This window comes from Triturus cristatus, chromosome 7 (genome assembly GCF_964204655.1).
Source record: "Triturus cristatus chromosome 7, aTriCri1.1, whole genome shotgun sequence".
NCBI lineage: Eukaryota > Metazoa > Chordata > Amphibia > Caudata > Salamandridae > Triturus > Triturus cristatus.
In genome coordinates, this window is record NC_140590.1 from 1,065,424,338 (window position 1) to 1,065,450,783 (window position 26,446).

The 26,446-nt window shown below is 45.9% G+C and overlaps 1 protein-coding gene across 1 annotated transcript in view; it reads right to left on the minus strand.

Annotated features, from left to right (window-relative positions):
* Window positions 1–26,176, minus strand: part of NDFIP1 (Nedd4 family interacting protein 1) — a 176,799-nt gene extending 150,623 nt beyond the window's left edge. Inside the window, exon 1 of the mRNA XM_085618141.1 lies at window positions 25,933–26,176. Coding sequence (XP_085474267.1) covers window positions 25,933–25,968 — 36 coding nt within the window. The 5' untranslated portion in view covers window positions 25,969–26,176. The remainder of the gene's footprint in view (window positions 1–25,932) is intronic.
* Between the last annotated feature and the right edge of the window lie 270 nt (window positions 26,177–26,446).

A 26,446-nucleotide genomic window follows, 5' to 3' on the forward strand; every position in this document is an offset into this window, starting at 1 on the left:
GCTAATTCTTACTTTGGACAACTCTCGGCCAGAGTTATTGGACACATTTCACAACTGTGTAAAAGAAATCTCGATCTGGCTTAGTAGCAACTCCTTAATCAATCAATCAATCAATCATAGGCATTTGTATAGCGCACTGCTGACCCGGAGGGTCTCAAGGCGCTGGGGGGGGGGGGGGGAGGAACGCTACTGCTCGAACAGCCAGGTCTTGAGTTGCTTCCTGAAGGAGAGATGGTCTTGCGTTGTCCGGAGGTGGATGGGGAGGGAGTTCCCTGCCTTGGCTGCCAGGTAGAAGGATCTTCCTCCGGCGGTGGCTCTGCGGATGCAGGGGACGGTGGCGAGAGCGAGGCTGGCGGAGCGGTGCTGGCGGGTGGGCTTGTGGAAGGTCAGGCGGCTGTTGAGGAACTTGGGGCCCAGGTCGTGGAGGGCCTTGTGTGTGTGGGTGAGGAGTCGGAACGTGATTCTTTTGTTGACGGGGAGCCAGTGCAGGTCTCTCAGGTGTCCGGAGATGTGGCTGTGTCGGGGGATGTCCAGGATGAGTCGTGCTGAGGCGTTCTGGATCCGTTGGAGTTTCTTCTGGAGTTTGGCGGAGGTGCCGGCGTAGAGGGCGTTCCCGTAGTCCAGCCGACTGGTGACGAGGGCCTGGGTGACCGTCTTCCTGGTCTCGGTGGGGATCCACCGGAAGATCTTTCGAAGCATGCGCAGGGTGTTGAACCATGAAGACGAGACGGCGTTGACTTGTCTGGTCATCGAGAGGGAGGAGTCCAGGATGAAGCCTAGGTTGCGTGCGTGGTCCGTTTGCTTGGGGGTGGCTCCCAGGGCGGGGGGCCACCAGGAGTCGTCTCAGGCGGAGGGTGATGATCCCAGGATGAGGACCTCCGTCTTGTCTGAGTTCAGTTTCAGGCGGCTGTTCTTCATCCCTTCGTGTATGCTGGCTCTGGCGGCGTCCGGGTCGCTGGTGAGGGAGAGGATCAGCTGGGTGTCGTCGGCGTAGGTGATGATCTTGAGGTTGTGTTGACGTGCGATGGATGCGAGGGGGCTCATGTAGACGTTGAAGAGGGTGGGGCTGAGCGATGACCCTTGTGGAACGCCGCAGATGACTTCGGTGGCCGCTGACCGGAACGGGGGGAGGCAGACTCTCTGGGTTCTTCCGGCGAGGAATGAGGTGATCCACTCCAGGGCCTTCTCCTGGATGCCGGTGTTGTTCAGGCGCTGTACCAGGGTGCGGTGGCAGACAGTGTCGAATGCTGCGGAGAGGTCCAGGAGGATGAGGGCCGCAGTTTCCCCGTTGTCCATTAGGGATCTGATGTCGTCTGTGGCTGCGATGAGGGCGGTCTCCGTGCTGTGGTTGGCTCGGAAGCCGGATTGCGAGTGGTCGAGGGATCCGTTGGTCTCGAGGAAGGCGGCTAGCTGTCCGTTGACGGTCTTCTCGATGACTTTGGCAGGAAACGGGAGGAGCGAGATGGGGCGGTAGTTCTTGAGGTCGGAGGGGTCTGCAGTTGGTTTCTTCAGCAGGGCACTGATCTCGGCGTGTTTCCAGCACTCCGGGAAGGTGGCGGTGTTGAAGGAGGCGTTGATGTCGCGGAGGTGGGGTGCGATGATGTGGTCGGCCGTGTTGAAGATGTGGTGTGGGCAGGGGTCCGTAGGGGATCCGGAGTGGATGGTGTTCATTGTGCGTGTTGTGTCTTCGGTGCTGACTGGGGTCCAGGTGCGGAGGGTGGCGGTGGGGGGCATCGGTTCGGTGGTGGGGTTCGTGGTTGGTGGGCCGAAGCTGTTGTGAATGTTGGCGATCTTGTCGTGGAAGAAGGCTGCGAGGGAGTCGCAGAGGTCTTGCGAGGGAGTGATGTCATTGTTTCCGGCGTCGGGGTTGGAGAGCTCTTTGACGATGCTGAAGAGTTCCTTGCTGTTGTGGGTGTTGTTGTCCATTCGTTCCTTGAAGGCTGTCTTCTTTGTGGCGCGGATCAGTTGGTGGTGTTTGCGGGTGGCGTGTTTGAGGGCCGTCATGTTGTCTGGTTGGTGCGCCAGGTGTTCTCCAGGGAGCGGCAGTTCTTCTTGGAGGTGATGAGCTCGTCGGTGAACCAGGAGGCTTTCTTGCTGCCGCGTCTGCTGGGGGGGGTTCTTCTTCAGTGGTGCGAGGGCATCTGCGCAGTTGGTGATCCACTGTGTGAGGTTGTTGGCGGCTTCGTTGGGGTCCGTTGAGCTGGTGGGGGGGTTCTGGCTGAGGAAGGTGGTGAGCTGGTCGCCGGTGATCTTGTTCCAGCACCTGCGGGGGGCTTGTTGAGGGTGGTGGTGGGTCGTCGTTTTACTGAAGCTGAAGTGGACGCAGCTGTGGTCAGTCCACTGGAGATTGGTGGAGTGGCTGAAGGTGACGTATTTGCTGGATGAGAAGACTGGGTCAAGCGTGTGGCCGGCGTAGTGGGTGGGGGTGGTTACCAGTTGCTCGAGTCCGAGGTTGGCCAGGTTGTCCAGCAGAGCAGTGGTGTTGCGGTCCTTGTTGTCCTCCAGGTGGAAGTTGAGGTCCCCCAGGAGGATGTAGTTGGTGGAATTGATGGCGTGCGGGCTGACGAAGTCTGTGATGTCTTCGCTGAACTGTGTGCGTGGTCCCGGTGGTCTGTAGACGAGGGTGCCTCTGAGCGTGGTCTTGGGGTTGGTGTGTATCTGGAAGTGGAGGTGTTCGGCGGAGGTGAAGGGGTCATCGGAGTTGGTCGTGATGCGGATGGTGTTCTTGTGGATGATGGTGATGCCTCCTCCTGTCTGGTTGACGCGGTCCTTCCTGGTGATTTTGTAGCCTTCCGGGACGGCGATGGCGACATTGGGCGCTGAGGAGGCGTTCATCCAGGTTTCCTTCAGGAAGGCGATGTCTGGTGCCGTCGAGTCGAGGAGGTTCCAGAGTTCGACGGCATGCCTGTGAACGGAGCGGGTGTTGGGCAGGATGCACATCAGGTGTTTGTTGCTGGGGCTCGGTTTAGCAGGTGCGGTGTTGGGTCGGAGGCCGGTGAAGCGGCAGGTCAGGCAGGTGAGGGGTCCGTAGGTGCGTCTCGGGGTGGCTCGGTAGCAGGCGGTGTTTCGGCCGGCGTTGAGTGCGTGGAGGGTTTTGGCGTCGTAGATGTGCAGGGTGTGCTGGCGAGGGAGAGGACCAGGGGGGTCCGGCGCTGGGCGCAGTCCAGGCGCGGACGGGCGCAGACGGGCTTACCTTTGGCGCACCTTCGGCACTCAATCGGCACTCAATCGGCACTCAATCGGCACTCAATCGGCACTCCCGCTGCGCGGTCGCTCTGGGGGCGTCATAAGTAAGGAGCCGGGAGGGAGGAGCAGCTGGGAGCGGGGCGGCGAATGGAATCACATGGGGGGCGGGGACGCAGGGAGGCAGCGGCGGGAAATTCCAAGAAGCAGCGGGAAATTCCCAGGAGCAGCGGGCAGCGAGCGAAGGAATCTGCAGGCAGGAGGCAGCAAAGGCAGGCAGGAGCGGCAGCAGTGAGTGGGGCGACCAAGCCCTGGGGAGGGCTGATGGATTAATGTAGATAAAACAGAAATCCTATGCTCAGTGTTGGCAGATTGGGCTATTGCCCCCACAAATAGGTGATATGTTTCCTATTTGTATGTGAAAAACACTCCTGTTACGTTGTGTAAATTTGGGTGACGTTTGCCCCAGTGTGCTCAATATTTGAATAATAGGTGGCGCTGTCAGATGCTCTGCAGTTTCATCCAGGATCCTTAGGCTCTGTGCAGACCTGTGTTAAATAAGGGGTGACACTCATTCATAGTGCTAAAGCCCTACCCATGATGGTCCTGCTTCATGTTGTTGGCCTGCCTTCCTCGTGCGTACGTCCTCATTTTGAGTCCGTACTTGTAAGAGTTGTGAACTAATATTCCACTTCCATTGTTGGAATTCTCTTTGCCTAACATGCTGGATTGAAATAAAAAACACCTCCTCAATTAATGAATATAAGAGATTGAAGAAGATGCAGCCTTCGCAGCAGGATTTTCTAGATAACATCGCACGTGAATTTACTGAGAGAGTCTGAAAATCCATGACACATGAGACAAAATATTAGATCATCAAACCTGTTTAGACTGCAGCACCTTTATCTTCTTTTTTTGGTCTTGCTAAAGACCGCTTTAGGTGATTGGTGACATCATTTCAGCAAAACACACAATGTATACACGCATTGGCATAGCCAATAGGTCTTGCCTTTGGGAGTTTTTAAGTATTTAGGCAGAGCAATCGACTTTGCCAATGTCTTTAAGCTATGTTGTAGAGCAGTATGGCTGCTGTGCAGCATGTTGAAAAGCTATGATAAAGTGATATAAGCATTTTTTTACCTTATATATAACCAAGAAGCCATTATGTACAAATGAACGACCCTATTAAACAAGCACTGGCATAGCCAATGGGTCTTGCCTATGGGACCGCATAAGTGTTTAGCCATGCAACAGTTGATGTAGTTGCACCAAGGATATTGTGCTGCATAACTAAATACTTATACGGTCCCAGAGGCGAGACCTATTGGCTATTCCAATGCTTGTTGTAAAAGATGCTGAGAGAGGGACACAAAGGGCACCCGAAATTAGCAGACTATAGGCCCATAATTATGAACATACTGTGTGACTCGTTGCACTAAATAAATCCAAAAACGTAAGGCAATGGATAAAGGGTCTTTAAAACAAAACGTTGCATCAATTACCTAGGTAAGGTGTTGGCGGGGGGGGGGGGGGGGGGAGGAGGAGTCGTGAACGCCCATTCTTGATGTTTCAAACTGTAACAACATCTCAGCTGTAGAGGTTTACTCAAAGATCCAAATATTAGCATGGTTAGCGTGTATTCTACCTATCTTAACAGTGGGGGTTGATTTAAACAGTACGATGTAAAAGCACCATTCCATGCAGCCAGACATCCAGCAATAGAGCAGATAGAAATATCATAAGTCCATCACATACGCTCACAGAAGCTTAAGAGTCCAGATCGTAATCAGGTAATGCAGTCATGCTGCCAGTTGGGATAATCAGACCACTGAAAATCCCAGTTAATGTAAACTTCCTGCTCGTGTTGAAATGGCTGCCATGTTATGAGGGAAGACAGTATCACTTCAATGCCACATAGCATGACTCGTAAACAATTAACGCAGCATCGGTGAAATAAGTACGCTGCAAACTAAAACCAACTATTTGTGACAAAGTTAATCTAAAACTAAATGATTTTGGTTTTTTTTTTTTTTTTTTTTTTAAAATCAGCATTGTTACAAACAAACGTTATTTTTCATGCTACCGGGAACCGAATAAAGTGTTTGTCCTTTATTTCGGCTCGATTTATCACTTCACGCTGAAAAAGCTCAGATCGCTCAGCATTACTCAACATCCCCATCTTAAAGAGGGTGACGTGTCTGTTACAGCTCTCGAGAGCATGCGCTCCATCTCCACTGCTGAAGGATGTATTGGAGCGGAGTAATCATAAACACAAAAGATTCATGCTTTTTCTACAGGGGTTTTAATTCTTTCCTGGTTATATATACACCCTTTACAGGCCTACTTCAAAATAATATTCTTGGGAGGAGGTGTGGCTTACTGCAAACTTACTCCTGATATCCAACAGTAAGTCTCATACTCCTGAAAACAAATTATGCCCTACTTCCTCCCTTTAGCACACATCCTGGTGCACTTCTAAATTAGGCCAATGACATCCACATCTACAGAGAATAGCACAATAATTTAGGGAACCAGGAAAACAATATCAAACGTCCAGATCAGACTTAAAACTAGATAAAACTTGGTGTGTGTGACTGGAGTGAGAAAAAAAAAAAGAACCTTGTAACTGGGATGGCCAGACTGCATCAAAGTTTCCTTTCCAGTGGATCATGTGCTAGAGATCTTATCCCACAACACAGTGCACACTCCAAATCGGGGAGAGGAGTTGGCCTAACGGACCTGGGTTCGAGTCTGGGTAATGACGCTGAACATCCTGTGATTCTGGGCAAATCACTTAATCTGCTCGTGCCTATCAAAAAATGAATGTGTGTCCTCATGTAACGTAACTGGTGCTATGTAAAGCGCTCTGATACCAGATTGGATTCGGGTCAAGTTCGCACTATATAAAACTCAGCAAAAAACTTTCACAGCACAAAGCTCACATCTTAGCCTCACACATTATCATGCACTTATAAATTAAATTATCAGAAAACAATGTATGCCATGCAGGGTCTTCAGAGGAGCACAAAGGACAGAAACTGCCAGAGGTAGCATGCCATCCTTCAAATCATTACATTACATTCTCTACACACGTACACAACCTCACATACTGACAAACACCGATTACAAATTTTCATTCCAGAAGCCACACAAGTTATCACAATTTGGATTAATGGTCTATTGCTACTCTTGCAATCAAACATTAATTTTGTGTAGGCCACTTACTTTCTATCACGGTGCACCTACTTGAAACCTGATTAGGCTTGGGTTCTGAAAGCTATAAAACCAAATTTACACTGCAAATCACTACTTAGTCAGGGCACAAAATAGAAGCCAGGCCTATTGTCTTTGCCAAAGCTTGTTTGCCATTATGTCTGAAATATTGGTTCATAGAACTAGAGAGAAATTACAAGGCCACTGTTAAACCTTTCCTTTTGATATGCAACAAATTATGAGCCAGACTAGGTGAGTGAGAGGGGACCGGAAATCGCCCATAATGCCAAGTTATATTTTCCTTCCAATCAAATACAAACACAGGTCCCAGAGACTTTAATATTGATTTATAGCCTGTCAGTAGGTATTTAATATTTTTTGATTGAAAATGCCTCAAAATGTGACCTGTATGTACTAAGATGCAGCAGGCTAAAATTGGCCCAATCCTTAAAAGCCACATGCAAATTAATAACGGATTGCTGCAGAGCTTCAATCAAATTGATAAACATTTAGAGCCATTAAGTGTCATGGTTTGAAGAATTACATTGTTCACATGTTGAGGTCACCTCTCTAGTACCAGAGAACAATGAAACACATTTTTCAATATTTCTTAACTCTTTGAAGGCAACATTCTATGAAGACGACATAATTCTAACAACCATGTTGAAATCCATCACTGGCTAACCTCTAGACACTCCTCAGCACTCTTGTTTTCCCTTTCAGTGTAACTTATGTTAATGGTCTTTTTGCTCAACTTTTCTCCAGCCAGTAATTGCTTTTATCTCTATTCCCCGTGGCATCATTTGAACACGGCTTGCCAGTGTATACTGCAGTTCCTGCAGTTAATGGTAAGCATCGGTTTCAAACCTTCCATAGTGTATCACTCTGGCTTTAATGTGCTTTAGCATGCTAGTGTCCAGCCACGCCCACATTATCTTTTTGCTACTCAGGGCGCCTCATGCTCAGCGGTACCTATCAGAACTCTCATGTGGAGTCACAATGTAACTTTATGCCTATTATACTGCATCCCTAATTTTTAACACAGAACAGTTTCTTTTAATCATCACTCATTTGATGTCGCTACTGCATGACATCCTATCAAGCATGTGTGCTTCACTAATTCAGTTCTTAAGATTACACATAGATTTATTTTTCATGTACATATGGGTCAAAGGACCCTTTGATTGTTCTTTCAAATTTTCCTTTAATGCATTGGTGCATGCCCTTGTCTATAGTCTTGAAAAGGCCTAGAATCACAAGGCTGAAACGCATCGACCCTCACAAGATCTACAAATCAAAGTTGAAAATCTTTTCTATAGACCATTGCTCCAACTTTATAGAAACATTTGATCCATCACTGTATGAGCGGGTCCTCTATCTTGTTTAACTTACTCTAGGCAACCTACCTGGAGACAGCACTCATATTCCAACCAACAGATTCGACCATCTACTCAACACATTGTACATACAGCAAAGATTGTTCTTGAGATATATACAAAAAAGAAAAAAAATTATATATATGGTCCATGATTATTCCTTGTTTTTAGCAGCGTTTTAGACGAGTTTTTACTTGTGGTTTTACCTGGGTTTTACCCGGTTTTTAGGTCTCGCCGAGTCAGTGCGTATGCGCTGCTCTGCAAGACATTTTGTAGGTGAGTCTTCAAAGTGCTACTGGCTGGCTTAGCGCTTGCGTTCACGTAAGCGTGCACACGCGCAGCCGGCCACCATCTGTCTTTCACCCTCGCGATCACTTTCACAATAGTAAAGAAATAGAAAAAAACATCTATTTCTTTACTTTTGCTAAAATCGCGGCACCCACGCTTGACTTTGAACATTAAAAGTAAAGCGCGGGTGCCGCGATTATAAGAAAAAGAAAAAAACATCTATTTCTTTACTTTAACTATAATCTAGGCACCCGCGCTTTACTTTTAATGTTCAAAGTAAAGCGCCGATGCCTCGATGCTTGTTTGCTCTTAATATCGGTCATCGCAAGTATGCTTTTTAGCTACAATTTTACGTCCTCTCAATTTGAGAACTTAAAAGAAGGGAATATTATACTTACATCAGTTAGGTTGGGCGGTAATCTGTTGTTGCACAAATGCAGAATTAATCTTTTTTGTGTAATTCTGCGTAATCTCTCTGCATTTTTGGGTAATTCCATGTGATTATGCAACATAAAATTATGAGAATTACGCACACCTCTACTAGTAACACAGCCCCTCATGAGACCACCCCAACTCAGTTTGTGCGCCCAGAAGTAAATACTTTTTTTTCCATTTACAGCACTGCCCATATAGATGCATGTGGATTGTGCGGCATACAAATCATGCACATCCACCACAATTTTGTGCTTTTTTTGTGCACTGAAAAAGTGCGATACTGGACGTAGTTTTGCTCCATCCAACTATTTCCTGTAAAGTTGGATAGGCAGCTGGTAGATGGAAGAGTAGGCCCTCAGGCTGAGTTTATATTCTGACACTCTTTGAACGGCAAACATATTTTGGGACACAAAAAGCATGTTTGCTGCAAATGACATGCTGCTATATAGGGGCAAATCAGTACATTTGCATCGGATGATAAGCCAATAATGTGGGACAAATGAATACGTTTGCTGCATTTCGGAATGGGTATTTTGATAAAATAAGAGCAGTTAATTCAAATAATCAGTGGTTTTATGACAAAAGTATAATTTACGGAAATGACAAGTGTATTTGCTGTTCTAACTAACTGTCTGCTATTGATATATTCATCGCTTTTGTTCATGCAAACATTCAATATGGTTGTTATCCGGAGTGTTTTAGGGTGCACTCTCCAATGGTACTGCGCACTACTTGGTTTCGGAGTAACCATGCTTGTGTATGTTAGCGAAACCTTGTGTTTTTTTTTTTACTTTTAGGATATTCTTGATCCACTTCATTCTCCGTGATATTTTTTCTGTAAAGGTCACGTGATTTCACTTCCTGGCATGGAAATCACTTTCTGTGTGACCTCAAATATAGCGTGCCAGCCCCATGGTCAATAAAATAAATTGCATCGTGACCCCTGACATACACAAGCATTGGCATAGCCAATAGGTCTCGCTTTTGGGACCTTATAAGTATTTAGTTAGGCAGCACAATATCCTTGGTTCAACAATATCAACTGTTGCATGACTATACACTTATAAGGTCCCAAAGGCGCGACATATTGGCTATGCCAATGCTTGTTACCGTTGGTTTTACTCTACTAATACGGGGCTAGGCTTGGGATTTTTTATGGGCAATAGTGAGATTTTACCTGAAAAATCCTATTAGCTATTGTAATTTCAATTGAGTTACCTTTATATATATTGAATGTATTGTATGATGTTTAAAGTAATGCACTAGCACTTTATGTTGACATCTTAGCATATCAATACTATCAACTTGATATACCCGCATCAATTATATATCTTGACCATTGTTTTTGGAAACAAGCTAAGTTTGCACATCGGTAATTGTATGAGTATACAAGAATGCACTAGCACTTTATTATATGCTTTATGTAGGAATATAAGCATCTATCGGTCTTTTCCCAGGCACGATTAGCAGTTATGTTTTGAATAACTGGTTTTAGATGAAGATCTGATTTCTATATTTATATCTATTAGCACTTGCACTTTTTAATCACTATTTTGCACAATATGCCACCCATTTGAGTAATCAGATTTACTTCAATAATGGTTGTACTTGGACTGCTGGAATATTTCTTTCAGCTTTATGATTTAAGAAAGGGCAGGCTTTGTGTTCACCAGTTTTTTTCAACATTGCAATGAGTATATATTGCTGATTGGCCCATGGTACGTCATGTGATCAAGACAGTGTTTCACTGTCGAAACCCGTAAGGCTGGGCACATGCTGTTATCTATGAAACTGATATCTCTGCAATAAAGCGTACTTGAAACTACCAATGCACACTGAGGTCCGTACCTGATGTTTGCGGCGGGAAAGGCAATTCAGGATTGTGGATTTTTATATATCTCTCAGTTGGGGCAGGGCACATAGCAAAATAAGTAACAGCACCAGCAAACTAGGTCCACGTCGTCTTTTTCCTGATCCAAGGGACGTGTGCATGAGACGAGGCAATTGAATATATATATATATATATATTCAGTGAAAAAACCATAGGTTTCACACACGTTATAGTTAGGAATTAGCATTTAAAAAACCTTAGAAATTCAGTGAAAAAACCATAGGTTTCACACATGTTATAGTTAGGAATTAGCATTTAAAAAACCTTAGAAATTCAGTGAAAAAAGCTATTTTCTCAGGATCTACTGAACAGATTTACACCAAACCTACAAAAGGCACTTCCTTGACCTGAGGACTACCTCTCTGCCAAATTTCTAGTAATTCTGTTCAGCCGTTCGGGCTGTAGCTCGTTCTAAAGGTCCTATGGAAAAATGCATGGGAAAAACGCGTTTTGGGACCCCCCTTTTATCTCAGCCCCCGCTTGACGAACCCCCCCCCGAGACTTTCAGGGTAGGAGCGGAGCGTAGCGCCCCACCTATTTTGAGAAATTCGCGAGGATTCGTCGACCGGCGCCAAAGTTATTCAAAATAGAATGTTGAGGTTTTCCTATGGAAACGTGGTCCTAACTATAACTACCTACTGGCGACCGCCAGTAGGTAATATATATATATATATATATATATATATATATATATATATATATATATATATATATATATATGCTCCTTTTGCCATTCCCCCACGATTGAGCACACTCGAAAACAGACCAAGGTGGCAAGCCTTTTATTCCAGGGTATAAGCAAGACGTAGCAGGCAGTTTCAATCAGACAGTCATGCACGCGGTACGCCACTACGGAGCGATTCCTACAAGCGGATCCCCATCCCTACCTACACATAAATCAAGCTGCTGGTCGAGTGCTACTTACAGGTGGACAACCTTGGAGCAGAATATAACACGCGGCCGTCCAGCCGCGGAGTATGCACCACCCCGGTAGCCTTGGGGGCCACGAAAGTGGAACAGCAGCCGTACATAGGATCGAGGACGGGCCCACTTGCAGGGTCCATACAGGACTTGATTATGAGCTTTCCGCACTACACTTCCCATAATGCACAGCCTCATTTGAGCCTCCCATTGGTGGGTGTGTCGTATGTTAAATGGTGAAGTGGGTTAGCGGTTGTGCACACCGTTTCCGTTAAAGCCTCTGAAGAGAAGCATATGGAGCTTCGAAACGCGTCAGGCAAATCCACTACGGAGCGGTTCCTACAAGCGGATCCCCGTCCCTACCTACACATAAATCAAGCTGCTGGTCGAGTGCTACTTACAGGTGGACAACCTTGGAGCAGAATATATATATATATATATACCAAAATCAATGTTACTTTCAACTTATTAAGAGGCTCCAATCCAATGGCAACATCATAGTGCGTCAGGCAGACAAAGGGGGAAACATCGTATTATGGTCAAGAGAACTATATCTGGAAGAGGCAATGAACCAGTTAAACGATCACAATTGCTATAAGAGAAGTGAGGTTGGCAAGGTGAAACAGATGTGGTGCAACTTTTATTTAAAATTGACAGCCTGGAGAAGTGCGGGTCTAATAAGTGTGGATGAACTTAAATTCCTTAAAAATGACCATCCTGCCATACCGGCCATATACTTCATCCCCAAAATACATAAGAACTTTGAAAAACCACCAGGCAGACCCATAATATCTGCGAGGAACAGCATCACTGAGAACACATCCAGATATGTAGACTACTTTCTACAAGATCATGTAAAGCAGTTGCCATCATATATCCGTGACACCAGCGATTTCCTGCAGAAAATTAAAGATATTATGTGGAATCCAGACTACCTATTGATGACACTGGACGTCACGAGTCTATATACCAGCATTCACCATCATGATGGTACCAGGGCAGTTGAACATTTCCTTGGCACAAAATCAATTCACATGAGTGAACATAACAAAATGCTGGTAACCATGATTGATACCTGCTTGAACGATAATTTCTTTATGTTCCAAAATCAGGTATACCAACAGGTCAGGGGTGTTGCAATGGGGGCTTGCTTCTCTCCCAGCTACGCCTGTTTACACATGGGACTGTGGGAGGAGCAAGTCCTCAGAGCAACATACTCTGAACTATTGAACACGCATGTAGTCTGTTGGTATCGATTTATCGATGATTTATTCATAATTTGGAGGGGCTCTGAAATACAGGCCAGGAACTTTACAGATCAGATAAATGTCAATTCTTTAAATCTTAATTTCACAGTCAATATCAGTAAGGAAACTATCACTTTTCTAGATGTGGAGATATATATTTGGGAAAATCAGATCCAAACCAGACTGTATAGAAAACCCACAGCAGGCAACTCTGTACTACACGCCTCCAGCCACCACCCGGGTCACCTGATACGCAGCATTCCCTATGGGGAAATGCTGCGCATCAGACGAATTTGTAGCAAGCATGAGGAATGTCTCAAGGCGCAGCAAGAAAGCAGACAGAGATTCCTAGCCAGGGGCTACTGTGCAAAGGTAATTGATCAGGCCATCAGGAGAGCCAACCTTATGTCTAGAACTGACGCCTTGAAAAACAAACAAACTACCCCCATTCCTATCGATAATGTATCTACAGAACCAACTAGGCTGATATTGACATACAATAGACAACACTGTACCATCCGTAAGATAATCCGCAAAAATTGGAATCTCATTTGCAATGACCCAGTGATAGGGAAACAGACAGCACCTACTCCTAACATCACCTTCAGAAAAGCCCGTTCTATGTCAAGTGACTTGGTTAAAAGTAGCCCTGAAATTATCTCCAACAGAAATTGGCTCAATTCTAGAAAGGGATTCTTTCGCTGTACAAATTGCAAAGCGTGCAAACACGGTGTCAGCACAACCACATACAAATCCCCTTTTCACATGGAAGAAAGAAGGATAAGTAAATTCTTGACATGCAAAACAGAGTTCGCTGTCTATGTGCTGGGGTGTCCTTGTGGCCTGCAATATGTTGGTAGTACCAAGTTGCAGGTCCACAAGAGGATACTCCAGCACATTAGAGCTATCACCAACAGTGACCCCACTTATCCAGTTGCAAGACACTTCAAAGAATGCCACAACAATAACATTGAACTTTTGAAGTATTTCGCAATAGATCATGTATTGCCACTCAGACGAGGAGGCAACCGTGAAGCACTACTACGTAAACTTGAAACCCGATTCATTCTAGAATTAGATACTAAGTCACCCAACGGGTTGAATGCTAATGAGGATTTATACACGTGCCTATGATACTATTATCATGGAAATGTTACTGTAACTAAGCCTGCTATAAATGTCCTATGACAAAATGACAAATGAGATATTGCATTTAGCATATCTTTTAACAAAAATCTCTTCCTCCTTTCTTTTAACAATCACAGCAACATATTTAGTTTTACGTACATTTTAGACACTGGGTAGCACTCTTTTATGCAACATAGGCACTTAAGTTTAGTTTTATTGAAACAGTTTGATTCAACTATGTTTACACCTGTTTAGGCCAAAGCACTAGCACTTTATATCATTCGTGAAAATTTTGTGAAGGATTTGTGTATATTATTGAACGACTATTATTCCTGGATTTTAACCAAAGTATAAACAGAGATGACTAATGTTTTAGAATCTACCCATCGGGGTTTTATTCTTTTATCTTATTTTCTATATAAATAGGATTGCACAAGTTACTATGTTATTTATATATATATTTATGTACTTATTTAAATGATTAGATGTGTAAATATGCGTATTTATACTTGTATTTATTGATATTTATTTATTTATTTATTTATATGTATTGTATATGTGATATGTGTAAATTGAACTATGGTCATTCTCAACGTAGGTGAATTTTATTCACCCCCAATATTTATACACAAAGCCATTATGAGTATTTCACGTCACCAATTATTATGATGACTAATAATACTTGATTTGATTCAATGCTTGGTCTAAAAGTTTGGCATTATGTCATAAGTGAATAGCGATTCAGTACTGTTTCTTTCATTGTTTCTATGTCTATGATGACTCAATCACTGTGTACCACGTGACTATACACTAGCACTTTAAAACTGTGAATGTCGTCCTCGCATGTCATGTGATCAAGGCCTCTTTGCAGGCCGAAACGCGTAATGGCGGCAGTGCTGGGTGATATGAAATAAAAACTTCTGCACTGATTTTGGGTCTGTGTTCGTCTTTCCGAGGAGACGTGGAAGTTGGAGACGAATCTTGTTATATATATATATATATATATATACACATATACACATACATACACACACACACACATACATACACACACACGAGTTTGCAAATAAAATTCCACCATAAAATATTTTTTATACACATACTCTATATATACATACCTTTTTTCTATACTTTTACTACTAAAGTCTAGTTAAAAACAAACGTTTCAGCGCGTAACCTAGGTTACCTGTTTTGCTCTGCATAGTAATGAAGTTCTGTTTTTAATCAGAAAATAATAATATTTGCAAAAATTTCCTTTTTTCCAATAATAACAATTAATAAGCTACTGTGTTACTATTTTGATTAATCTGTCCTGCTAAAGCTTCTCTTTCTACCACTCCTCAACAATGTCAACACCTCAAACACCCTGGGTGGTAGCTTAGCCGCTGAAGATGGCAGTTGTAGTTTGCTGAGCTCCTGCCGCCCGCAGCAATCTGATACCACTCACTGAGAGAACCGCGGACATCGTGGCAAACTTTCAGCTTCCCATAGCTGGGTGAGACACTGTTGGCGAACGTGGTGCTCCTGACTTCGACCGTCTGTTTAGGGGTGCTGGCGAGGGGACAGGCGACCAAAGCTCTACTCGTTTCCCGAGGGTCACAAGAGAGGATGGGAGGGCCGCAGAGCGGGTGCACAGCTCCCCTTGTCAGGACTCGGGTGGGCCCCGTGTCTCCAGTGCTCCTTTCTGAAGCCTGCGGGTTCAGGCACCAGTGGACAGCAGAGGCTGGGGCCAGGGCCCCTGCTTCAGAACCTTCGCTCTGTGTGGGTTTGTTTCAGAACCCTTGTCCTCAGTTATATGACAAGACGTGTGCTCACAAACAGCAGCAGCATGATCTGGTTAGATCCAAGTGCTAGTGTCTGACAAGAGAGAATAACAAGGGGAATTGTTGTTTGCCCGGGTCTAGTGTGTTCAGGCAAAATACCAGGAAAATAATAAAATACGAAAACATATGTAGGTTCTGTGTGAAAATACAACGTGGCACAAAAAGAAGCATGTTAGGTAATAACGTGTGCAAAATAAAAATGGCCTACAACATGCCTAGTTCGGCTAACATAGGGAAATCAGCAATGGGCCATGCAAGAAATACACACCGGGGCCACTGGGTGCATGAGGCAGAGGGATTTGGCAGCTGTGCTGGGCCGCGAACCGCAATGTGACAACCTTATCAGGATCTAATTTGACCTGGTGGAAGCTACAGCATTTCTACCACCCTAACTTTTACAAAACTCCTCTAGGGGTGGGGGGGGGAGAGCTGCATGGGCCAAAGCGCGGTACTGGACATTTAGATACGACTGTGGACCAGTAGGGGCTGGGCAGTTTGGGGAACATAAGCCTCCCCTTTCCTCATCACAGGGCAAGATCGATAAATTCACCAGGCCCTCCTCCTATGTGGAGCCCCCAGACATGCTCGGGCACAGGGAGGGGAGAAGGCCCACACCTATCAGAGGTGTCTCCCATCTTGTAGGCCATCCAAGACCTCCGCTCCTCCGTCAACTGCAAAATAGATGAACTCCAAACTTATAAGCCACGATCTACATAACACAGTGGACAGAGTCATGGTAACCGAAACCAGAATATCTGAAGCAGAAGACTCCTTGCAGGTCTGCCAGTCTTAAGTGAAGACCCTGCGGTGCACCGTGGAGCCAGAGCAGAGGATGCGGAGGGTCCATCAAGAAGAAACACCATCCAAGTAGTGGGGATTCCAGATGGGAAGGAGGTGCCTAACACAACCACTTTTATCGCTAAACGGCTACAGATATGGCTACTGCCAGGAACAGTTTCCCCCTGATTCCTAGTGGAACGTGCCCACGGGTCCTTGAACACCTGGCCAAGGCCAATAATAGCCCATATATTGAACTACGCGGACTGCAACACTAGACTGCGGGCCTCTCAGTCCAGAGATCCATTGCACTGCGAGTCAACATGTTCAGATTTTCCCAGATTATACCCTCAAAATGCAAAAACGACACCACTCCTTTCAGAGCGTCAAGCAGAAAATGGGGGTCATGGGCATCCAATACATGCCACTATTCCCTTCCCACCTCAAAGTGTTGTTTGTAGTTGAATCCCTGGGAACGGGTGAAGTAGAGACCTCGTCTGATGGTGGCCGCTGTGAAGAACAGGCAGAACTCCACATATGAGCAGGAGGCTGCTACGGGGGTGTCGGCTGTGGTCAAGGCGGTGGGAGAGCCCGGCTGGAGAGGAATGAGATCCGCAACCAAAATGCCTCTGATGGAGATATCCCACTGACTTTTGAACCCAGCGCTGGGACCGGCTGGGACAGGCTGCCCCCCCCCCCAAAATCTCCCGGGTCTTTCAGTCTGTGGAGATTCTTCCCTTCTTGTCCTCCAAAGTTTGCGAGCTTCCTGTCTTCCGGGCATTACTATAGACAATTGCTGGGTATTGCTCACAAAATGTTTGTTTGAAGCGGGGTTAAGTCTCCTATCTTGTCAGAGGGCTACCAGTCCTTGCTCCTTTACTTGAAGGGGGTTGGGGGGGAATTGCTTTTAGGGTAACTTCGGTCCAGTCGGGGGGGGGGGGGGGGGCGAGTACTGTTGGCATCCACTATTGCAATCGCACTTCACGTACCCAGTCCCCACTTCTGTCCTTTCAATAGCAGGTTTAGAAGTGCCCATGGAGGATAGGATACCTCGGGGAGGGACGAGTCCCTGATGCTCCTCACCTGGAACGTGAACGGGCTATTAGATAAGATGCAACGCTGTGCTATCCTGGGGGCTACGGGTCATGACATCCTGCTTCTGCAGGAAACCCATCTTATCAGAAACAAATGCTCCTTCCTAGATCACCTGGGGTTCACAAAAGTGTATCACTCTGTGTTCCACAGAGGGGTAGCCATATTACTGAAAGGACATGTCCTGTTCCAACAAACCCAGACTTGGCATTACAAACAGGGCCGCTTCGTTCACGGGAAACCCTTCTCTATAGTTAATGAATATGCACCTGCCCCTCTGTCAGAGACATTCTTGCTCACTGTATGCAACATCATTTTGGAGCTCCCAGTGAGGCCCTGGACCCTGGGTGGGGACATGGATGGGGTTGCTAGCGCACAGATGGACTGCTCTTTTCCAGCCACAAGGTCGCCCCACTCCAGAGAGGGTTGACCCGCTTCATAGACAGACTGGGCTTGGTGGACGCCTGGTGGTTCCATCTCCCCACGGATAGGGTTACATATTCCTCTATGGTGTACATAATACCTTCTCTAGGCTGAACTATTTTCTTCTACCCAGGACACAGGGGTACACAATATGTCAGGCACATATATGGGCTCGCAGTCTGTTGAATCATGTGCCGGTCGAGTTACTGGTGGAAACGGAGGGAGTGGGGAGGCCCACCCCGGTGGTGGTTGAATAATTGGACCCTAGCTAGTGTGGAGTTCAAGGCAGCGATGCACAAGGCCACTAGAGAATGTTTGCAACACAATGTGGGTACGATCATCTTCCCTGAGAGGCGTTGAATGCCACCACGGGTGGCTTCATCGATAGCTTAGGTGCAACCCATCACAGCCAGGTGGAGGGTCTAGAGTGAAGACTCCTGGAGATGGATGTCGAGTACTTGAGGTCCTCGGACCCGATGATTCTTACAGGCTCTTTAAATAGTTTCATGGCAACTGAGAGTCTCATTTATCAGTGGGGAGGACAAGACTAGAAGAACCTTACATTGGCTCTGCTCCACAACGTCTTCAAGTGAACCTTTTCCATATGTAAAGAAAGCTCAGGGGGAGAGGGTGTTGCGGAGCGTCTCACAGCTGAAGCTTTTGCCACTTACTATGGAACCTTAAAACGCTCAGTGTGAGGGGAAGGGTGGGGGGGCATTGACACAACAGCAACCGGGTAGGGCGCTGGCCCCAGACAGATTCCTAGCTGAGTTTCACAGGGCCAATTGGGTGCTCAAGGAACCTCCACATGTTGGCGCCTTTCAGGAAGCTCTAGGGGGCGCTTTGCCCCTCTGGACGTCACACATAGTAGTTATACTGAAGTCTCATTAGCCGACAGACCTTTGGTGAATCATACCAGCCGATCTACCATCTTAACATCGAGGTCAAGGTGTGGGCCAAGGCCCTAGCGAATCATTTCATCAAAGTTGTTGCCACCTTGATCCACCAGGACCAATCTGGCTTCATGTCGGGGAGGGCCACGCTACACCATCTGTCGGGATGCAACGCAATAGTCTTGTCCAAACATTCCCATTCGAACAGTCCGTTGCTGCAAGTAGACTTCCGCAAGGCCTTTGACTCGATTGGGTGGCTGTTCCTCTTCTCCCTCCTGGTCAAAATGAATTTTGGACCTCTGTACATTAGTTATGTAAAGCTCCTTTATACGGAGCCATTTACCCAAGTAAGGGTGGGTAGAGCCACCTCTGCATGCTTTCAGGTTGAGTGGGGGACTCAACAGGTGTACCCCTTTTCTCAGCTGTTATTCGCCTTGGTTACTGGACCCATGGCAGACTGGACCAGAGTGTATGCGCAGCTCAGGGAGTTCGAGAGAGAGCAGAAGAAAAGATTACGCTATCCACAGATGATGTGATCATATTCCTAGCAGACCTCCAGCGTTCACGGCAGCATGCACTAAGGATGCTGGAAATATTTGGAAACTTCTCTGGACTACAGGTCTGCCTCGGTAAATCTTTGGACTTTATAGAGGGTGTGGGGACACCGGAGCTGTCGTGGGCGTCAGAGTTCTCCGGCATGGGTTTTGTTACCTGGGAGTGTATATCACTGCTGATGCAGCTCAGGCTTTGATCCTAAATATACAACTACAGCTGGACAGGTTGCTGGTGAATCTGAAATTTTGGGCATCACTCCCTCTCTCCCTCCTGGGGAGATCTGCTGTCTTTAGGATTGTGACTCTCTCCCATTTGTTATACCAACTCCAGAAATTCCCGCTCCGAATTCCAGGGTACCTCTTCACACATCAAGTCTCTTCTACGCGGCTTCCTGTGGAATTAGGGTCCACCCCAAATTGCTCTAAGTGCTGTGAATTGATCTATGAGTAGGACATAGCCACGCCAGATGCTTGGTCCTACTATAGGGCGGCCCAGCTGACCGTCTTGAGTGACGGGTGAGTCGGAGGGATTTGGAGATCCAGCCTATGTGTCTGAAGGGTGGGCACAGGTTGTGCGAAACTACTCCTACACCTACTGTATGTCAGGAAGGCTCCCCCGCTACTATCCTGATCTTCGTGGGTTGGAAGGAGACCGGTGCAGCTATGGGGTTGGCTCGACCACTCACTCTGGAAACTCCTCTGTGAGCGGGCATGGTCCTGCATCAGGTGACTGGGCTGCAGGGGTTCCGGCGCTGGGACCTGATCAGCATCTCTCGGCTGGGGGACATACTCTGGGGTGATTCTCTTATATACTTCACTGACCTCCAGGAGGAGTTTTGTCTCCAGCAGTCCCAATTTTACAAATATTTACAACTCTGCCACGCTCTCACACCCTACATTGCACACCTAGAGAGCACCCCAAAATTCAGCCCCCTAAAGGCTACATTCTGCTGACAAATATCCCAAAACACTTGATTTCCAAAATCTATCTGGTCCTTAGCCGGCAATGCCCCAGATACCTTCGGGCTCCTTTAGGCGGCCCGGACTGGGACTTTATGCCCCCTAGGGGATGAGGGCTGGAGGGAATCGCTGGCCTCCCCTCGGAAGGCAGCCACAGCTTGCCAACACCACCTTATACAACTGAGTTACCTGCAAAGGGTTTATGTAAGAAGGGAGAGGATGAGGAAGAGGGGGCTAAATTTGTCCGTCAAATGTCTGCACTGACCGAGACAGGAAATTTCCAACACACGCCCCCCGCATCAGCAAATCCTGTTTAGCAGCTCCTCACATGCTAAGTCAGAAGGAAGGAATTTTTTTTTTTTGTTGGTCACAATTTTTTATTGAAACAGAATCGTACAGCGTATGCAGAGTTTGGAACAAAAGTGTATAAGCAATACAATGCTATTTGGTCGGGGTGGGGACGGGGAAAAGGCATGTTACACATAGAACTAAGAAAACCAACTTTCCTAGTGCTGGGTATCCACCTAGGTACCAAGTGTCGAAGAGCCATCGGGACTGAGTCCCACGTAGAGGAGGGGTGGGGGTCCGGGCAGCCAGTTGTTGTAGGGGAAGGGGAGAGAGGACGCGTCCCTAGTAACCAGGTGGTGAGGGCAACAGGATTAGGGAGTGAGCACAATCACTGGTAAGGTGCACAGACTCCTATGACGAGAATTCAGAAAAATATGAAGGGTGAAGGCAAAACGTTTGGGGGGGGGAAGACCACCCTAAGGCTGGCAGGTCTAACATCCCATTCCTGCTTCCAAGACCAAATTGCCCTCAAATGTAAACCAGATTGTGAATAATGGATACAAATTTAGTCCTGTGATATATTGGTTTGTGAATATGGTTTTATCTCTGACTCATGGTGCAGTGGAGCCCTGTTTATGTGTAAGATTCTTAAAACTACCACTGCCTTCTATGTCTGCCTGTGGAGCCCTGGTTTTCCTACCCCTATACATAAAGTCATCTTGCAAACATTTGTGACTCTTGTATCTGGCACGGTCAGCTTGTTCTTGCTATTAGCCTGTTTTTTTTATCATTATCAGTTCAATGTTTTATTGTGTATTCTGAATAAGCCAATATTTGATTTTTTAAAACATGCATTTTATCAATATCCGTCCCTAACTAGTTTGGAGCCCAGAGGACTACAATGGAAGTACTTCAGGGATCTTCCTTGTCCCTTTTCTTCAACCTAAGACCACTAACAGTTTTATTACATGATTTTCAGGTGACCACTTACATGTATGCTGAGGACACTCCGTTGAGGGTGACCTTAAGGCTAACCAGACAAACTCAAGCCATGGTTGTTTAGAAGGTTGAAGTCTATTAGGGGATAAAGACATTTCTTGAAACTGAACCTCTCAAAATCTGAGATTATGCCATTGTCAGCTTGAATTAATCTGTGGGATGCCTCTCTTAGGACTACCTCTTTAGACTACCTCCTTGAGCAATTGTCCTTCCTCAGTGAGGGCTATATAGAATCTGATAAACGTGGATGTTATCCTGCATATTACCTCAGCGATTGAAGTCTTCTACTTCAGCCTATTTATGCTGAAAAAAGGTTACATTTCATAAAAGGATTACCGTAGCAGATGCCTTTATTCAAGCTTGCCTGCATTTTTGTAATTTAATATATTTGTAAACTACAGGCTATACAGACCACCACTGTGAGGGACAGATTTAATTAGCAGCATCATTAAAAGGGCTTTCCACCAGCTTAATGAACTTCACTAGTAATCAGTAGTGAAACTGATCCGGTTTTCATGGGCATATATATCTGTCAGGATCCATTACAATCATGGACAATCCTTCCTGACCAAAAACATTGTAAAGCATGTTGCTGTTCACCCACTAAGATCCTGAAACTCAGAGTCTTTTAATCACCCTGAAGTGCAGAAACAAAAGGTTAGGTGGTAGAGCGATCAGATCTTCCTGTGCACATGAGCCATCAAACCTACTCTAGCCAGGTTCTAGAAAAAAATGAGGATGCAGGTTTTTTCTCAATAATTTGGAGATGTGAAGTTTAAGTCAACTTCTGATGGTGGTGTGCAAGTAGAGTAAAATAGTTTGTCCAGTTTAGGTAGCGGCAAGATACTCCAAGTAAGTGAATGCATGCTCTATAAGCAAACATTTGTTAGTTTCTTGGTTGTGGACATTAGGATGATATTTAATGCAAAAATGTATGTTCTTACACAACTGAATTTCATCTAGATTGGAAAATACATTTTTATTGATTTTAGAAAAAGTGTGTTGAAGAACTCAAACCAACAGTATATTATACATATTGCTCCAACAACTCATCAGCAAAGGTAATCATGCAAATACTGTGACTAATGCAAGCAAGGTTATCCATCAAGAATTTAACCCAACGTAGTGTAATGTCGATGTACGCAGCAAGAGCATGTACAATGCTGTTATATGTCAGAAGATGCGGCTACAGCAAAAAGCAGAAAAGGACTTTCCAGGATAAGTAAAGCGCAACGATCTTCTAACGCTCCAAAAGATCACTATATTTTAGTGCATTTTAAGTATCAGTTATGGCCCGACTAACAAATAAACATGTCTTGCTGTTAGAAATGGGGTCTCTAGTTAGCAGTGGTTGGCACCTTGTACAAGTAGAGGCCCTTACTCTAGTCAGGGTAAAGGAGTCACACAGCTAACATAACCCCAGCTCACCCCCTTGGTAGCGCGACACGAGCAGTCAGGCTTACCTGAGAGGCAATGTGTAAAGCATTTGTACATACACACAAAATAAGTAACAGATAGAATACTTCAAAATTAGTCCTCATAAGTTTAGAAAAATAGCGAATATTTATCTGAATAAAACAAGACCAAAACAACAAAAATCCAACATACACAAGTAAAGATTTCACTTTCCAAAAGTTAAATACGTTCAAATTATAGAAATCAATGCATGCATTAATTTTAGCAGAAAGTACCTTTGATGCATCAAAACTCAAAGACAATGCGAGGCACAGGGGAGGTGAGGCGCGGAAAAGCGATGCGTTGGTTCATTACTCCAGGGCAGGCTGATGCGTCGGGTCCTTATTGTCAGGGGAGGTGATGTGTTGGGTCCCTACTGTCAGGGGAGGTGATGCGTCGAGTCACTATTGTCAGGAGAGGTGATGGTCGGGTCCTTACTGTCAGGGGAAATGATGCGTCAGGTCCTTACTGTCAGGGGAGGTGATGCGTCGGGTCCTTACTGTCAGGGGAGGTGATGCGTCGATCTCTGGGCATGCGGGCTCGGTTCCATGCTGCTGAGCAATGTCAATGAAGAAATCGGCACCCAGGGACGATGCATCAAAAATCCAGGACCCACTGCGTCCATTCCACAGCCGCAAAGCAAGTGCTGAGTCGGAGTTGGAGCAGTGCGTTATGGACTACGGTGATGAAGCTCACGCTGCGGCAGACATGTTGCTACGGGAAGCTGGGGCTTGCGGTGAAAACCGTCAATGTGCCAACTGGGAACCACGCTCCGGTGCTGGCAGCAGCAATGTACCAAAGTCGGTAGACGATAAAAACAGACGCTGTGTGTTGATGCATGGATTTTCTCCTTTAGTTCACCAGATTCTACTTCCAAGGGCCCAGGAACTGGATTTGGAAACACTTGGCAAGTCAGGACTCTCAGCAGAAGAGCCCAGGTACTGAGGTGAAGTCTTTGATGGCACTGAGACTTCTTAACAGGAGGGGAATAGCACACACAAGCCCTGGGAAAACCTTGGCAGCTGGATACAAAAAGTAAAGTCCAGTCCTTTTACTCCCAGGCCAAAGCAGTTGGCCAGCCCCACAAAGCAACAGTTCCTCCTACAGCATCCAGCTCTTCTTCCTAGCAGAATGTCCTTTACTCCAGAAGTGTTCTGATTGGAGTATGTCAGAGGTGCAATACTTACACCCCTGTCTGCCATTATTGCTGACAAACTTCAAAGGAAAGTCTATGTAGTGCACACAACCTGCCTATCTCTGATCTGGCTCCAGACACACTACAGGGGGATGGAGACAGCTTTGTGCGAGGTCAGGTACAGCCCTATTCAGGTTTAAGTGACAACTCCTCCCACCACTCCAGCTCAAGAAGGCCCATCAGCCTGGTGATGGCCCATCAGGATATAGAAGGCACACCTCAGCTCCCTTTGTGTGACTGCCTAGAGTGAATGCACAAGAGCCCAACTATCATCATAACTCAGGCGTGGATTCTTTAGACAGGCAGAGGCACAGAATGGTTACACGAGAAAATGCCCACTTTCTAAAAGTGGCATTTTTGTGTGTTTAAAGACTAACTTCACCAAAAGATGTACTTTTAAATTTTGAGTGCAGAGACTCCAAACCTTTATCTGCTCCCAATGGGAAATTACGTGTAAAAAATATTTCAAGGCAAACCCCATGTAACCCTATGGGAGAGATAGTCCTTCCAATAGTGAAAAGCAAAACTAGCAGTATTTCACTATTAGGACATGTAAAACATAACAGTACATGTTCTACCTTGTAAATACACTGCTGGCTGCCTTGGGCCTACCTTAGGGGTGACTTATACGTAGTAAAAGGGAAGTTTTAGGCCTGGCAAGTAGGAGCACTTGCCAGATCGAAATGGCAGTTTAAAACTGCACACACAGACACTGCAGTGGCAGTTCTAAGATGTTTGCAGGGCTGCTCATGAGGGTGGCACAATCAGTGCTGCAGGCCCACTTGCAGCATTTGAGTTACAAACCCTGAGCAACCATGGTGCACTTTACTTATGGACTTACTAGTAAATCAAATATGCAAGTCACTGATAAACCAAATCACCAATACAATTCACACAGGGAACACTTGTTCCTCAGCACTGGACACCAGTGTAAAGTGGCCCAGAGTCCAAAAAACAAAGGGAAACGCAGCACACTGTCAAAAAACAGGTGGTCAACAGCAAAAAGACTGGGGAGCATGTAAAAAATGCCAGGTTTAACACTTTTCAAGCCCTAAAATGGCCTTGGCGAGAATTTATGACCAGCACTTCAATGTACATCTACTCATTACGTCTCTGGAAAGGGCATCATGTATGGATACTGCTTTTAATCATGCAAGCAACTATGCAAAATTACAGTTAAAAACTACCACAATGTCTCAGAAGGCACTGCCGCCTGTAAATTCATAAAAGAGAAATTCTCATGTAATGAGTGTTCAACCCGTTTTTTAATACACACTGGACACGTTATGAAATCTTTTTCAAACACCACAAATCGAGAATAAATGCACGCTTGAAACGTTCTCTAACTATGTAACAATGAAGAGTAACAACACGATGAACTAAACAGCTGGACAGGAAACAATCCGGCATATACTAATTTGACAATTTCATTTTCAACAAGTAGGTAAATATACCCGTAAAAAACAGCACGCGAAACACATTTTTAGGATTTGGGGTCCCTATGTCCCCGAAAAACACTAGTCTTGTTATTTCATTTCCCCTTTTCGCAGTTATTTTTTTATGTCAAATAGTTAAAAAATAAACAGTAAACTAGTAACCAAAGAGATAGTTATTTCTTATTTCTCTGTATATCCCATAAAAAGGTGATTTTAAAGAACAGGGATGTACGGCTGAACGTGCATGAAAACACCGCGGCCTACCACGCCCTGCCCGATCCCCGGCATCGCGTAAAAGCATGGCCGACACCTGTCAGGCCAAGCCCGGCCAGGCTGCGCAACCCTTGTCGCCTACCTGCTGATATCGGCCGCTGCTGCTGGGATCCGCCATGACGGTGCTGCAGTTGAAAACGCTCACAGACAGCCGCTGGAGAGGCAATAATCCACCCTGAAAAGCGCTCCGGCCGCCAAGGGTCTCCTTCCCTGGAGGGGGGTACTGGGAATAGGGAAGCTCCGCAGCTAGGGGGCTCGGATCGCGGTTCTCTCTGTGTATTACAGTCACGACCTTCCTCCTCCTCCTCCTCCTTCCTCTGTTGCTCAATGGAGCAAAATACTGCCACCCTCCTCTTCTCTCAGGGAACTTCACTGCCTGCCTCAGCAGACTTGTCAGGGGCGGCCAGCAGCAAACGTTTAACCCTCTCTGCCTTCAGCACTAATGTGTTCATTTAACCATTCACGCTGTTCATGATTGGAGTAAACCACGTTATTTATAATGCATATGCTCCGTTCCATTCTACCATTTCTTCTAGCTTCTGTTGCAAGCAATAAATAATTGTGCCCGCGGAGTTCCCCCGTTTCTGCAATCCGCT